This window comes from Quercus lobata, chromosome 9 (assembly GCF_001633185.2).
Source record: "Quercus lobata isolate SW786 chromosome 9, ValleyOak3.0 Primary Assembly, whole genome shotgun sequence".
In the NCBI taxonomy this organism is placed as follows: domain Eukaryota; kingdom Viridiplantae; phylum Streptophyta; class Magnoliopsida; order Fagales; family Fagaceae; genus Quercus; species Quercus lobata.
Window position 1 is genome coordinate 36492654 of NC_044912.1, and position 14996 is coordinate 36507649.

Below are 14996 nucleotides of genomic sequence, written 5' to 3' on the forward strand. Positions count from 1 at the left end.
ATTCTAATATGATTTCTTGTATTTGTGAAGTCAAGTTAGCTCAACTGCTCCACTTCCGATGTTTTTCCTAAATGATTGTAAAGGCTAGATAGAAGCCATGCGACCATCTCTCAATTTCTCATGCTTTTTATTTTTTATTTTTTGCTTTTCCTTTTGATTGACATGAATACGCACAAGTCATTCCCAAGAAATGGAAAAATAAAAATAAAAAATACAAGTCAGTCGCTCCTGCAAACTTGATAATAACGTTTCCTTAACTATAAATTGCATCCCACACTAACGACATTAACTAAGTATAAATATTGCGTTATTGATAAGGTTCGGAAAAATCCATTGAGAAAAAGATGTAGAATTCATACAAATGTTCATATGCGGCAACATACTTGCCAAGATTAAAATAAAAGACAAGTGCAACATTGTCAAGTACCTTTTGGTACAACCGCTAGCTTTTAGCACAATTTGTTGAATGCAAAATTAAGCATTGCTGCATCTCAAAACAAAATTCTGATATGATAGGGGCCAAAATTGTAATGTATACAGTATACCAAAATTGTCCCAGCAAATATTTTCTGGTTCCCAAACAGCTCAATTGAAAAAAACCAATTGCTAGGAAATTCGAACTAGACATACCAGTTCAACAACACAAATAATTGGACTGTAATATATGGAAGAGCATCAAAAACAGATCATTTTACTTCTAATGAATCACCTAAAATGAATAATTAAAAATACATCTGCTTGTAGAAGAGTAAGATTATGTTTCTGGAGTCTTTCGCTTAAGATTGGAAGCTGAGGTAACATCTGACTGAGCCTGACCAAATACTGACCTGCATGATGTCCAAAAGCCATAGCTATAATCAAGAGAGGCAAATCAATCAGAAATGCAGAGCAATTGTTATTTGTTTTTCCCAAAATAACTATTTGGCAAATTAATGATGTCCAAGGCAGAAGTAATTTGATTCATCTAGAGAACTATTTTTGTGACACCAAAGATCAAGAGTAGCAATCTACAGTGACTGTTTTCTCTTTTCTTTCTTTTTATTTTTGACTTAGTTTGCACCAGAAACCTAACCACTAATTCATTTTAACTTAACTTCAGGTTGTAAAGCATTTCTTCCTACAATGAGTTTTTCCATTCATGTTGTTGTCTACCTTACTCACTTTATCATGCAGTTCCACAATGCCTAACTAAATAATATACTAACAAATTCTCCTGTCCCCTCTCAAACTCCTGAAAAAAGCTCAGCGTAGAAATTCATCACAAACTGTATTAGGCTTCACCATCCAGCTACTGGCAACCCCCATATCCTATTTGGAGAGCAGAAAAGATTTCTCACTCCCTTGAACCCTCAAGTCTGATGATTCAAGACCACATCTCAGGCTTAATCAGAAAGATAGCCTTTTGCAATAGGATTAAGGATATCCTCAAAGCAAAAAATTCTTTTAGTTTCTTTGTGATTTTATACTTAGTCTGGTAAACTATCACTTGTCCGAAAAGTTTAGATTGTTAGGAAATAGTGAATTTAATTACTTAACCATTATTCTAACGACTACCAATGGGTTTAGTTTGATTATGAGCGGTGACACTATTGTAAGCAACATGTCATAAACATCATAATACAACTTAAAGATGATATATCTACTCACCCACAGGTTGGACATTTCTTGTGGTGCTTACAGAATATGGACAAGCATACAGAACATATGTAGCCCATGTCTATCGTCTTTTTATGGCAAAAGCACCTGCAAGTTTCATAGTCTCAATAAGGTGCAAGGAATTCAAAAGGTGGGTGTGTGAGTGTGCATGTATGCTAAATTATTGCTAATACATATTACATATGGGGAAACAAATTAAGATTTTTACTGCTTCAAAGTGATAGAAAATGAGATTGAAGGCTTTGCTTTGATTAAGAAAACAGACTATCATGACTGATATTAGTAACCCAAGGGTTGTTTCATCACTTCCTATGGTCTTATGGAAGATGTTATATTGTGACAATACACATTGTGACATTCTAACTGATATTAGGAACCCAAGGGTTGTTTCATCACTTCCTATCGTCTTATGGAAGATGTTATATTGTGACAATACACATTGTGACATTCTAACTGATATTAGGAACCCAAGGGTTGTTTCATCACTTCCTATGGTCTTATGGAAGATGTTATATTGTGACAATACACATTGTGACATTCTAGTGCGTTAGCTGTATCCACTATTATTAGGCACCCAAACAAACTCATCAATCTGGATCCAAAAGAAAAGTTGAGAACTACCCTCTAATGTTTAGCTTTATGTAAAAATAATACAGATAATCAATTCATTGCACATAGAAACAATATATTTCTAATTAGTTTGTATTTTCTAGCCCCCCACCCCTCAAAAACAAAAACAAAAAAAAACATACACTAGATTTATCAAATTAAGGTCAGTTGTAGCACAGGCAGTATATTCAAGGGATAATCACAGTTGCCATGTTTATTCAGTCCACACTGTTGCTGCCAAACCTCCCTAGCCGTGAACATGCTCAACAAACCACCAGCTTGAAGCTCTGTCATCAACCCATCACTCTGCCATCAACTTTGACCACAAAGGGTCTTTTCGTTACACATCCCAAACCAGCTTGAAGCTCTGTCATCAACCCATCGCTCTGCCATCAACTTTGACCACAAAGGGTCTTTTTGTCACACAGCCCAAACATCTCCAAGCGCTGCTGAGACAAGCTGGTGGTGCCAACAAAGCCTGCAGTAGAGGCCAACTTGCTGCTGCCACCACCAAGCCCTTCAACCTGGTTTTCTAAAGTTTAAAACAACACCACTTGGTTTTCTAAGGATTACAACCCAACCCATTAAAGAACCCCTGCAAGCTCTTCAACCCGACACCTTTACTATTAAAAGAGAGAAGAAGAAGGAAGTCCCAGCCTGTCCAAGGTTCACAATCCATCTTGTGCCACCATGAGCTACTCTTGACAAGGTTCCCACCTAGGGAGAGTTGGTGCAAACAATGAATTGGACATATTAATTCTAACTGATTTTGTTGGACCTGATTGATTGTGATTGACATTGATTGATGCTAGTAGAGGGATTTGATTTTTATTTTCATATCTTATGTATTTTGAGTTTATTTTCTTTCCATGTTGAATGTAACTTTAAGGGTTTATTAAAAATCCCTTGGACTCACTATAGTAAATAGTTGATATATTGATTTATAAAACTTGGGTTGGAAGTTTTCTTCCAGTGCTTGGTAGTGATTCCAATCAACCATAGGTGGTGATTTGTAGGTTATATTTTCTTTTTTCATTACTTGGCGGTGATTCCTAGGTCCTATCTTTTTGTTCTTGTTTTTGTTTCCACAAACACGAGTCCCTTTTTGAGAGTTCATTGGCATGACACCATTATCCTTCAACAGCAACAAAAATCTCAAGAACTCACTCTTGGGCAGGCTTCATACCCCATTGTTATTGAGCCAGATATGAGAAATTACCTAGAATTCAAATATCAATGATCCAAACAACCTATGAAGAACCAAAAAAAGAGCAGGCCACATTGAACAAGAAACAATGTCTATTTTGAAACATAATCTAAACAAACCATGTCCAAGTCTTACCCATTGGAGCTACACAAGTTTGGCCAACCTGAGCTTAAGATATGCACAGGCCAAGTGATATGATAGTAAACTCACTAATTCGGCACCAGTATTAGATTTTGTTTCAGGTTTCATGAACCAAGTTATTTGACAATGCAATGGTTCTTTTGAAATGCTCTCTCAACAATACAAAGCATCACAGAACATTATAACCAATGCCGATTTTAAGTTAACCTATGACCAATTAACCATGCATATAGATCGTGTAGCCCTGGTTTTTGATAGACAGGAAATCAACATAAACAAGGAAATTTTTTCAGAGCATCACAGAACATTATAGCTAATGCCAATTTTATCCTACGACCAGTTAACGATGTGAAGATTGTGTAGCCCCGTTTTGACAGACAGGAAAATCGACATAAGCAAGGTAACAGAGTTGTAAAGAACACTGTATATTTGTCATATGTCGTGCCTCTCAATCAATGGAGTCTAATTTGCATTTGCAGTGACTTTTCTGAGTTGTAATCAGCAATATACATAATCAGGAAAGTAAGCTCTTTCAAATGTTCATCAGATTATTGGAAAATTTAGCAACGGACAGACAGAATTGTAGTGTTTATCTTGAAGATAATGCAATTTGAGCTTCCCCTTTATATATTTCATGTTATAGTCCAAATAGTCTTAAAATTTGCCACGCATATCACATAATATTTTAAAATAAATTATGAAGTTCGTACAGGACAAGCCAGCTCAATCAGCAGAGAACAAGATACAGGGCAACAAATTGAAAGAACTTTGCCAAAATTATACACAACCTACCGAGAGGTATTGAAAGAGCCCATCCAGTTGCTGGGGTTTCTGATACACACCACCAGTTATGTAAGAAGCCTGTTGTTCACAAACATTAAAAGCAATCACTGAAGTAAACAGAGGGCTGATGCTAATAATAACTCATGTCTGGCAAAAAATTCATTAAGAATGCGTGCTAAAGACAAAGTACCTGCTGTAGGAAGGCAGAATTGTTAGAACCTATATAACAAGAATCTATAGGAACCTGCAAAAGGAGCACATTGATTTCACATGAGACATCTTTAACTTGAAAACAAAAATGATAATTCAATCTATTAAAAGATGTTAAGGATCAAAAATCTTATAAGAGGACCTTTGTACTCTCCCAATGTACCTAAAGCAATCATAATCTACATGCTACTAGTATGCATACAGTTTAAAAAAGATATCTAACTCGACATCCAATTGGCATGGCAGTAACCTGTTCAACAAAGCTTGAGTTACTTTGATACACAGACAATTTAATAAGCCATCATATATCTCACACAGCATTGAAAAAACATGAAATTACATACCCTAATGTTGTTGACACATTTCAGCACTCGCTGATAGTAGTTTTTTCCCCACTCAGAGTGTTAGAACATGTCAAAAACAGTTTAACAAAACCGAATGATGACCAACATTTTCCTTTAAAGGCTAAATTGTCAGACAAAGAAGCTGAATGTTTAACAATCAATAGGCCCACTTTTCGTCTTTTAGACTCCTGGTTCACACAGCCATATTGCAAGTGTATATTTATAAGGGGATGTCTCAACCATGGGGTACAATCGTATTTGATAAACCCAATATTTCACATGGACCCAAGAGAACATTGTTATGTGTCAAGATTATCCCGTCTCAAATGCCTAAATCAAATTCAAATGCATGGTAATCAGCCACAATTCTCATTCCAAAGTAAGATTTACATATGATGGTAAATCACAATTATTTTATAGAACTATGGCAAAATGAACTACATTTGCCACCTAATTCTTGTCTATCTATAGCAAAATGCATAGTATAGCTTTCATGCTTAACAACCAAACAATAATAACAACTTAGGGACTTTGATTTTGATTATTCCTGAATATGCTCCACATATAATAGCCAATTTTTCATACTAAATGTTTGGGGACACAAAACCAGAGTCATTTATGGTACAAGTTAACATAATAAGATATCAAACTAGAATTCCTAGAATCATTCTCAACCTTCATTGGAATTGAAGGGAAATTGAATGAAAGACACCGGACTACTTCTAATTACTGATCCAGCCATTCGCAATCCAAAAATTAGTTTGTTGTAAAGAGATTGTTAATAAGACATGTTAAAAGCTTAAACTGCACACCATTGAACGCTGTGCTGAGAATATTGAATTCATGATTGCAACATATCTGGAGAAGGGGAGAAAAACTTTCAGAGAAAAAGCTCAACCAAGCAGTACAAAAAATATAACATAATAATAAAATACTTCTAAAGATTATAAAGAACATACTGTTCTGGCCCATCTGACGATCCCTGCACACATAAAATTTGCTCCCATATGTTAGTAACTTTACCAGAGAAATATACCATTAAGTTCATGAAAATCCTATAAGAATGTGATAAAATGATGAAACATCAAATAAAGATAAAAATAGAAATACAAAAAAACCCACAGAAGGTTGGCTCTAAGAAACAGAAGCAATGCACATGCATATATAAATTGGCCTTGCCAATTGCTCTGATCAGGCCAGCCACATAAATCAATCTGGATGATAATTCACATGAGTTTGGATGATAACAAAAGCTGTTTAAGTATCATATCAACAAGAACATCACCACAGGTCAACATTCATAATAAATCAAGAGTTTTTAGAACCAAAAAAGAAAAAATTCCGTTTAAGGTCTTAATGGCGCTTGCATTCATTTTCAATAATTACACTTTTTAGTGCATCAATAACCAGCATCATCTTTATATAAATTTTTGCAAAGGCAGTAAAGAAGGAAACATAACAAAAACACTACAGGAATCACTAACGGATAACTGTAGTTTTTAGTTTTTACAAACCTGAAAAAGGCTGTAGTAGCTATTAACATATCACATATTTTCCAAAGTTGTTTTGTCAAATAACAAGATTATTATAGCACATGCATATCATCTTGGAAAACAAAATCCCACAGCTCCACGATACATGGGCAGTTAAATGAACAAAATAAATATCAGTATCCCAACTTAGCAAAAACCATAAGAATTAAAAATATGAATACTCACTCGAGGATGTGGATGGAGTGGTCCTGAACGAAAAACTCTCTGTATATCTATTCATGGAATGGACTCATGAATTTGGAACTCTGGTGAGCCACCCTTGACAGTTCTGCGGTTGGCACACTTACAAGCACACGAAGTCCCACAACTACGTCCAGAAGCATGGCATGGGCATCTGATTGTTTTGCAAGAAGAGTTTTTACTGCAAGAGCTGCAAACTAATGTATCTAACGGATTGAATGCTACACTTGTTCTACAAATCCTTTTCTTAACAGGTTTTTCTTCTTCTTCTTCTGACTTTGGCACCCAATCATCATCATCCGAATCATCCAAATATTCTGATTCAGATGTATCCATGTCTTCCAATCTAGAGGAGCTCCTGTAGCCCTAAAATCAAGTATAGAATAATTCAGCCAAAAAAAAAAAAAATGCAAACAGTTTTGGCTGATGGTAAAAAAAGAACAGCAATATTTACCAGTGACTCCTCTTGATGTATAAGTTTTGCCTTTTCCATCTCCAACTTGCTGGCATATTTACTGAGTGTCGCAACCTTTTCCTTCAAATCTCTTATTTCTGAGTCCTTTTCTCTACAGTCTGCTTTTTCCATCTCCAACTTCACAACCTTTTCCTTCAAATCTCTTATTTCTGAGTCCTTTTCTCTACAGTCAATGCAACATTTTGTAGACATAGAAGCTTTTTCTGTTTTTCGTTGCAAAACCTTGTATGTAATAAAAAAGAAGTATGAAATAACAGTTAAAGCCCTACACCTAAGCACATTAAAGGTAACATACAAATATGATAAAAACAACAGCCAACTACACACAGGTAACTTTGTTACACAAATATCTGCTTTTTTATTATATTTAATATCTTCAATTTATATTGTTTTGATTTTTTAAGCAATCAACTAGAGAGAAATTACCTGGTTTCAGTATGCTGCACTCAATGATAATGTGGTTACCAAAACAGTTCTTGGACAGCAAATTAATAATGGAGAAAAATCTCTTTCTAGGAAAGAATATGTATGTATAGTTATCAATCTATGTATACATACATAGATTGATATATGTATGTATAGTTACACTCTACCATTTCCATGACCAGACCCTAAGAAAGATGGGATCTAAGAGGCCCACAAACACAGTTCAACAGTAGATTGAACCAATAAAGTATGTTGAGAGAATACTTACAACTGCCTTGTTCTGAATGTTGCGAGCATGATTTGTATACTTCAATGTGCTCAGGGTTTCCTTACGATTTGCGATGGCAGGACGTACACAAGCTTCAATCAATACAAAACATTGTTAACATTAAAAATAAAAAGGAGGAATTACAAGAAAGAAAGATCTAAGATGCTTGAATAAGTATATTGACACATACCAATCATAACCGTTTTGCTGTTTCCTCTAAGAGAATCCTACAGATTCAAATTTCAATAAACAATCATGAGAGAATTTTTTACAATCAATCAAATTTTCACTTTAAATACCAAAAAATGTAAATAATAACCCTTATTCCATTATTTTGGTACTTATGGCAGTCTCCATATTACAACTTCTTACTATGTGTTCTTGTGTTATGTAAAATATAATGTATTAATCCATGACCAGAATGTAACAAGCGGGTTAAATTGCTCTCACGATACAGAATGTGATCTCTGTTTTTATCTCCCAAGGCATTTATCACTTTGTCAAGTGCCAATAAACCCTTATTGATATGTTTTCCTACATCAAATAAACTATTAAAACAAACACAAATGGGAAAAACTCCAATTTAAATGATGTAACATACTTATCATTCCATATATCACATTCACAACAAATGGCTATTTTAGAATTTAAAACTACAAAGCTATAGATGTTCATCTTGCCACTATATTATTAACCATATTGTAACAAATTGAAACCCCAAGACCAAGTCTCTACCGTACTACCTTCTACAAGAAACTTGCTATCTGCACCCGTTCGTTTTGCACATTCAGAACCAGCGAGATCCAGTAGAAGCAGTTTTGCACATATGTTGTCATCACCAATGTCTTCATTAGTTACTCCGGCTATGAAGCGTGCAACTTTCTTTTGCTCCATAGTAATTGTAAAGATAGCATGTGAGCAACTGAAAACGATACAAAAAGTTAACATGAAGTTCAACATTATAAATTATATAACTTTCAACATAATGAAGTATGGCAACAGTTCAAATTATGAAATGTTCATTCAAAACTACAAAGCTAGAGATTTTCATTGGCAACACTTTTCAAAAATATATATCACTATGAAATTTTCACCTTGATTGGTCATTCATATCAGTACTCTCAGTGGCACGAGAGTGGGAACCGCAAGATAGATGTGTTGCCATCTCATCTTTTGTCCTAACTTCTGCCTCAATGACTCCAGCAACTGTTGTTCCTCAATCAATTTCTCTAATTTGTAAGGAAACCCTTGCATGCAAATTTGGATCCAACAAATCATACACTTTATTCATGAGTACCTGTCATCACATCATACCACATCAAGTAGTGAGGCGAAGGAAACAAAACGAAACAAGCTAAGTAGAAGTATTTCTTTTACCTCAATAAATGAGACTCTAATAACAAATTCTCTTGAATCTTTCATCACTTCGACTCTCTGGAATATGTCTTCCATTACTTTAGGTATGACTCCTACATTACTTCCCTTCCCTGAATAGTTAGTCCCCATGGTGTACGTCTTCACCGACCCCGTCTTAAAAAACACAAACAGAGTAAACTCAGCAATGTATCAAAACATATTTTCGAGTGTTCTAACTCTATAAGATAAAATAAAAAGTTATACCTGGCCATATGCAATAAGAGTGGCATTACGACCATCGAATAGTGCATCCACAAGAGGAGAAACACAATCACCGTATAATGCAGAAGCAGGCGAGCCAGTACTACCACCATAAACATAGTCGAAGGTGAAGGACTCCGAACCAATTTGCACCTAATTTTGAACACCAAATTTCAAGCTCAATCATACACATATCATCAAATTAGATTAAAACTAATTTTTAAAAAATCAAGTACCTGAGGCAGAGGTTCACCATGAACCACTGAAATGCAATCCGTACCGTCATCTGGCCTGATACTAACCGCGACTCGGACGCGTTGGGAACTCCTCGCTTCCGAATTCTCCATCTCCAAAACCAGAGAGATTGCGAGAGATCGACGGGCTTTTGGTTTTGTTTGGGTTTTTTTTTCGAAACGAAACAGAGAGAGAGAGAAATACAATGTTACTGTTGCTATTACTTTGAGAATGAGTTTGAGAGGGTTCGAGAGGGGCTCGAGAGTTTCAGAGTCTTGAGAGCTGATCTGAGGAGAGAGGAGAGCTAGAGAAGGAGAGCAACGGCAAAGAGAAAAGAATAAGACTAAAAAAAAATAGAAGTGTTCTTTTAATACGGATAGGAATTAAAAAATTATTTTAAACTTTTAGCGCTGAAGCCAAAAGTAGCTTCGTACCATTTTGGCTTTACATACATTAATGTAGATAATGTATTTATTTATTTATTTACTTTTTTTTCGTGTTTTCTTGATAACTATTTTAGCTTCTTTGATATTAAACACATCATATGCATTTAGATACTGTTTATTTTATTGAAAATTAAAAATTATTATTGAAAATACTGTAATAAAATATTTTTTATTACTACAAATTAGTGGTTATCCGTTTTTAGCACTTGAATAATTTTTTTTGAAAAATAAAAATAAATAAATAATAATAAGTATTATATTATGTCATTTTTTATCCTTTATAATACTTATTCTCATTCTTATATAATTACCGTTGCAATCTACCAAACGTGCTCTTATAGGTAAAAATTTGTAATTATAAGACAGATATTATTAATCTATCACTTTTCTTTTTTTTCCTTTTTTTTTTTTTGAGAATTTATTAATCTATTACCTTGGTAAAATGAGAAAAAGGAAAAAGGAAAAAAAAAAAAAAAGTACCAAACACCTCTCATATAAATTTTCCTTTTTTCTTTTACCTTAATATAAATTAAGAAAAGTGTTATGTCTAAAACATTTTTACAATACTTTCACAACAAATTATAGGTAGTAAGTTATTATTAATTCTAATTTGAATTCACAACTTTAAAATTTTTTTTTCCTCACTTGTAACAACAAACAATAATTTGTCATTTAAAATTTATTGTAAAAATATTGTAAAATGTACATTTCTCATAAATTTCAATCACCTAAGGTTATGCCGAAATTAAATGGGCAACAAAAGTTAATATAATGATGATTATCACCGTTTCAGTCAATATAAATTCTCCTTAATGAGTCTCTCCTTAAGATTAATAAACCTCCACTATGCATAAATAAACCATAACCGCGGAAATACAACCAATTAGAATCAACAAAGAGAAACATTGTAGTGTCCCCCACACGATGATGGATGAATTACAAAATTTAAATAAAAAAAAAAAAAAATTGAGGAATTTTCCCATATTCTCTGAAGTGGAGCCATCAAAAACGTTGAAAATTAAAGTCAAATCTCAACCTTCCTCAAACTTCCACTACCAATCCATGGATGTTTCTGACAACTTAGGAGGTGTTTGATAAGGTATTTTATACGATGGTTTTCAGTATTTAAACAACATTACACATATTTCTACTCATTTTTTCATCTATACATATTTTTAAAAAATACAAACAATGTTACTAGAACAACATTACCAAACTAAAATCTAAAGTAAACGAATTATCAAAACTAAAATCTAGGTAAACGGGTTTTTAAGTTTTAAGTTTAAGGGTAACTAATATATAACCGCCAGTCTTTATTTTATCCACCTCTTAATTAAGTTTTGTCGGTAATTGTAAACACAGCATTCAAACTACACGGGTGCTTCACTTTAGGAAGCAACAAAGACTTCATTTATAATATATTTCCTGATTTCCTCCTTAATCAAAAGACAAACAGAAAACAAAGACTTTTTTTTTTTTTTTTTTGGGAATGATGCAAAACAAAGACTTTAAAATGCATGTTGCGTAGAAGTGTATGACCTATAATTAATACTTTTATATATATAATTAAAAATAATTGTATTCAAGAAAAAAAAAAAAAAAAAAAAAAAAAAAAAAAAAAAAAAAGAGGAGGAAGGCTCGAACTCATCTTTACCTTCAGGACAAAATATCCAATCAAGAACAGAGGAGATGGTTAATGGCCCATCACAGCTACAATAAGCAATCCAACTCTCAATATTAGAGCATTGTTAGTACTTAGCATGCTATTTAAAATTCCTCTCAATTTTAGGATAAGAACCTACTTTTCCTATTCTAGCTAATCTTTCTTTTTCATACACGTCAAATTCCTTATTATTAACCCTATTATAAACTAAATGTTGTTTCTTCATTTATTTTTATTATTCCTCTCACTTTTTAAAACACTCACTTTACTTTATCATGGTTACCAAGACATGTGTTGAATAGCTCTAATACTATGTTATATATATGCTAGAAAAGATACGAAAGCGGAAACATAGAATAAAGAACACAAGAACATGAGAGTTATGTGATTCAACTTTACGAGCTATCCTCAAAAAAAAAACCTTAAGGGTTACATCTTTATTATATGATAATGTAGTACAAACCTTGTGTTACAATGAACCCAACATGGCTATATATAGTAGGCTAAACTCTAGACTAACTACACATTAACTATGATTAATAAACTTGTAGTATAAGTAGAAGACTTAGCTTGCACACAAAATAGAATTGGACTGGGGCTTATACCAATGTTTTAAATTCCATTCCATTCCATTCCGGTGTTTAATCCGGTGCACATACCCCCTTATTCCATTCGGTCTAAATTTCGAGTTGTTCCGGAATATTCCAGTATACCAAATGAATTCAGGTTATTCTGGTTTCTAAATTTCGGCCTATTCTAGATTATGTTGGATTTTTTTAAACTTTGAAGCCCAAAATTCATTATTTGACTCATTTTATTCCCATATAATATTTTAAATTTTGTTTTGGTTAATTAGATATAATGAAATATGAAGTTAAAAATATATAAATTATGTAGATGTGTGTGTGTGTGTGTGTATATCCAGTGCGTGATCCTGAAACGATGCACCGAAATACATCGGTATCAGAATATTCCATTCCAATTATCAATCCAGAATGGTCTCCGAAACGGAATTCAAAACCTTGGCTTATACTATTGGGCTAATATATCTCTAACAATAAGAAAATAATAAACAGATATTTAGGGAATGAATAGTGCTCCCTAAAGATAGGGAGCAATTGTAGGGAGGGAAATGGGTAAGCTAATGCGGGTAGGTTTTTGGGTGTTTTTTGGTTTTGGTTAACTATATTCACCTCTTACCCTATTTTAGGTAATCTGTTGTCTATGCTCTTATGGGCCAAAAATTAGAGTTCTTGGGTACAAAGCAAAAATCCCAATAAGAAATGGATCTCAAAATGGAGTTAATAATAGGCATTACAATCACTAAATTACCTGGAGGAATTGAAGAATATGACAACTTTAGAATCTCCTTCGAATTGAACATATGATAGATTATGGAGAGCAAATAGGTTCAAAGCTAGGAGTGCATCATTAATTTCTTCTTGAAGTGGCAAAGATGGAGGAAATAAGGATGTATGGGCAAAAAGAACCTCACCAAGGTCATTCCTACCAACAGCTACAACCATAGAGAGATGGGGTATGATAGCCACATCAAAGTTAACCTTAACCCAGCCTAAAGGAGGAGGTATCCACTTGGTAGCCAATGGAGACTTGAGTACTATCTAGGCTCCCCAAATGGTCATGATAAGATTTGTCAATGTGTTGCTGCTTTTTTTGGATTAGGTATGTGACTTGCAAAAATGGCTAGATTCTCTCTCTCTCTCTCTCTCTCTCTCTCTCTCTCTCTCTATATATATATATATATATATATATATATTATAAAAGAAATTCCCAAAGTATAAGATTAAATAACATGTTTTATACCTTGGAAATTCCCAAAGGTATGTTAAGGGTTAGGAAAAATTCCCATTAGAAATTTCTTGGCATGCCCTCTTTCATTAGAAGATCAAATTTTGTGTGTTCAAAGATATCAAGGAATGAGTGTCAAGGAAAGTATCCGTGTAAGGAGAATTTGTTGTTTATGTTTGGTAGAAAAATCTTTATAAAAGTAGTTGCTTAAGTTGTTCCCATTTTTGTTATGAGTTGCTTTAAAATATTGTTGTCTTTGTGTGGAGAACTAGATTCTCAATGTCAAAAATTATGGTGGGGTTAACCAAAGAGAGGAAAAAAAGATAGCATGGATAAGCTTTGTAAAGCTATATGAATTGAAACTACATGGTGTCCGGGCTTTCACAACTTTCAATTAATTAATTTAGCTATGCTAGCAAAGAAAGGATGAAAGTTGATGCGTCATTGTAAAAATGTGTTAGAATTATAGCTAAATGATTAAATTTACCACTTCCTAATAGCTTAACATTTTAGGATAATAGTAATTTATCATGATATATTTAGAGCAGAAGATCTTGAATTTGATCATTGTCTCCATTCTACCTCCCATTTAAAATGTTAAAAATCCCATGTATTGGGCCCCACACATGATGAGAAATTTAGATACACACGTGAGGGGAAATGGTTAATTATGGTTAAATAAAAAAACTCACAATTTCTATTCAACTTCAATCTTTGCTTTACCTCCTATTTAAAATACTAAAAGTCTCATGTGTTGAGCCCCACTTATTAAGGGAAGTTTGGGCCCACATGTGAAAAAGAGTGTTAAAATTATGGTTAAATGATTAAATTCATCATTTTCTGACTTCTTAAGTTTTTGCGACAATCCGTAATTTATCACAGTGATATCTCTAAAAGTTGAGTTTACGGATGGACCAATCGTGACCCACCTTATTGAGGAAGAAACTAGGAGATAGCAAGGCAATGCAAAACTATTTTACCGGAAGAGGCTATATGATACAGAAGTATTACCACTAAAGTTACCACTTACTTGATGACTCCATCATATAGATAGGAAGTACCCGTGGGGTGAAACTTCTGACAGAAGGCAATGGGCTGTAGCCCACTTCTTTGCAAATCATGCTTGTACTATAGATGACAAATATGGTTGAGTGAAACTATATGACCTGATAGTTGCTCAAATGCAATAGGATCTACTATCCATTTCTTAATTAATACAAATCTTTTAGTATATATGTTCATTAAAAAAAAAGGTTATGTTTTAGTCTAAAAAGATATATCATTTCTCTTCTACATGAATATAGATTTTTCAAATATTCAAACTTCCCATAGATAGATAAAGAGGTAGAAATTTATTGAATAAACCGCACTCCTT

The 14996-nt window shown here is 33.6% G+C and overlaps 2 protein-coding genes across 4 annotated transcripts; both read right to left on the minus strand.

The window, feature by feature from the left end:
• Positions 1–329: 329 nt before the first annotated feature.
• LOC115962246 (kinesin-like protein KIN-4C) lies at positions 330–10016 on the minus strand. Of its 3 annotated transcripts, none has more exons than XM_031081147.1 (14): positions 9706–10016; positions 9473–9622; positions 9230–9382; positions 8947–9149; positions 8596–8774; positions 7853–7944; positions 7138–7380; positions 6669–7049; positions 5910–5932; positions 5763–5808; positions 4587–4640; positions 4406–4474; positions 1648–1743; positions 330–827 (listed from the first exon to the last, which is right to left on the minus strand). In XM_031081147.1, the coding sequence occupies exons 4-8, from the start codon at positions 9015–9017 to the stop codon at positions 6720–6722; spliced, it is 915 nt and encodes a 304-aa protein (XP_030937007.1). In that variant the 5' UTR covers positions 9018–9149; positions 9230–9382; positions 9473–9622; positions 9706–10016; the 3' UTR covers positions 330–827; positions 1648–1743; positions 4406–4474; positions 4587–4640; positions 5763–5808; positions 5910–5932; positions 6669–6719. The 3 variants fall into 3 exon arrangements, with proteins under 3 accessions (XP_030937007.1, XP_030937008.1, XP_030937009.1); XM_031081148.1 differs by having other exon boundaries at positions 330–851; XM_031081149.1 differs by having other exon boundaries at positions 5763–5827.
• LOC115961674 (general transcription and DNA repair factor IIH subunit TFB4-like) lies at positions 755–5989 on the minus strand. The gene is made up of 6 exons (XM_031080611.1): positions 5910–5989; positions 5763–5808; positions 4587–4640; positions 4406–4474; positions 1206–1231; positions 755–851 (listed from the first exon to the last, which is right to left on the minus strand). Exons 1-6 carry the CDS (start codon positions 5987–5989, stop codon positions 755–757), a joined length of 372 nt encoding a protein of 123 aa, XP_030936471.1.
• Positions 10017–14996: the final 4980 nt, after the last annotated feature.

Coding starts and splice junctions, on each gene's coding strand:
- LOC115962246 (XM_031081147.1), bottom strand. CDS start 9,017: ATGGCAACACATCTATCTTGCGGTTCCCACTCTCGTGCCACTGAGAGT. Junction 8,775..8,946: donor GATATGAATGACCAATCAAG/GTGAAAATTTCA, acceptor TATCGTTTTCAG/TTGCTCACATGCTATCTTTA. Junction 7,381..7,852: donor ACATTCAGAACAAGGCAGTT/GTAAGTATTCTC, acceptor ATTACATACAAG/GTTTTGCAACGAAAAACAGA.
- LOC115961674 (XM_031080611.1), bottom strand. CDS start 5,989: ATGGTATATTTCTCTGGTAAAGTTACTAACATATGGGAGCAAATTTTA. Junction 5,809..5,909: donor TCGTCAGATGGGCCAGAACA/GTATGTTCTTTA, acceptor CCCCTTCTCCAG/ATATGTTGCAATCATGAATT. Junction 4,475..4,586: donor ATTCTGCCTTCCTACAGCAG/GTACTTTGTCTT, acceptor TGTGAACAACAG/GCTTCTTACATAACTGGTGG.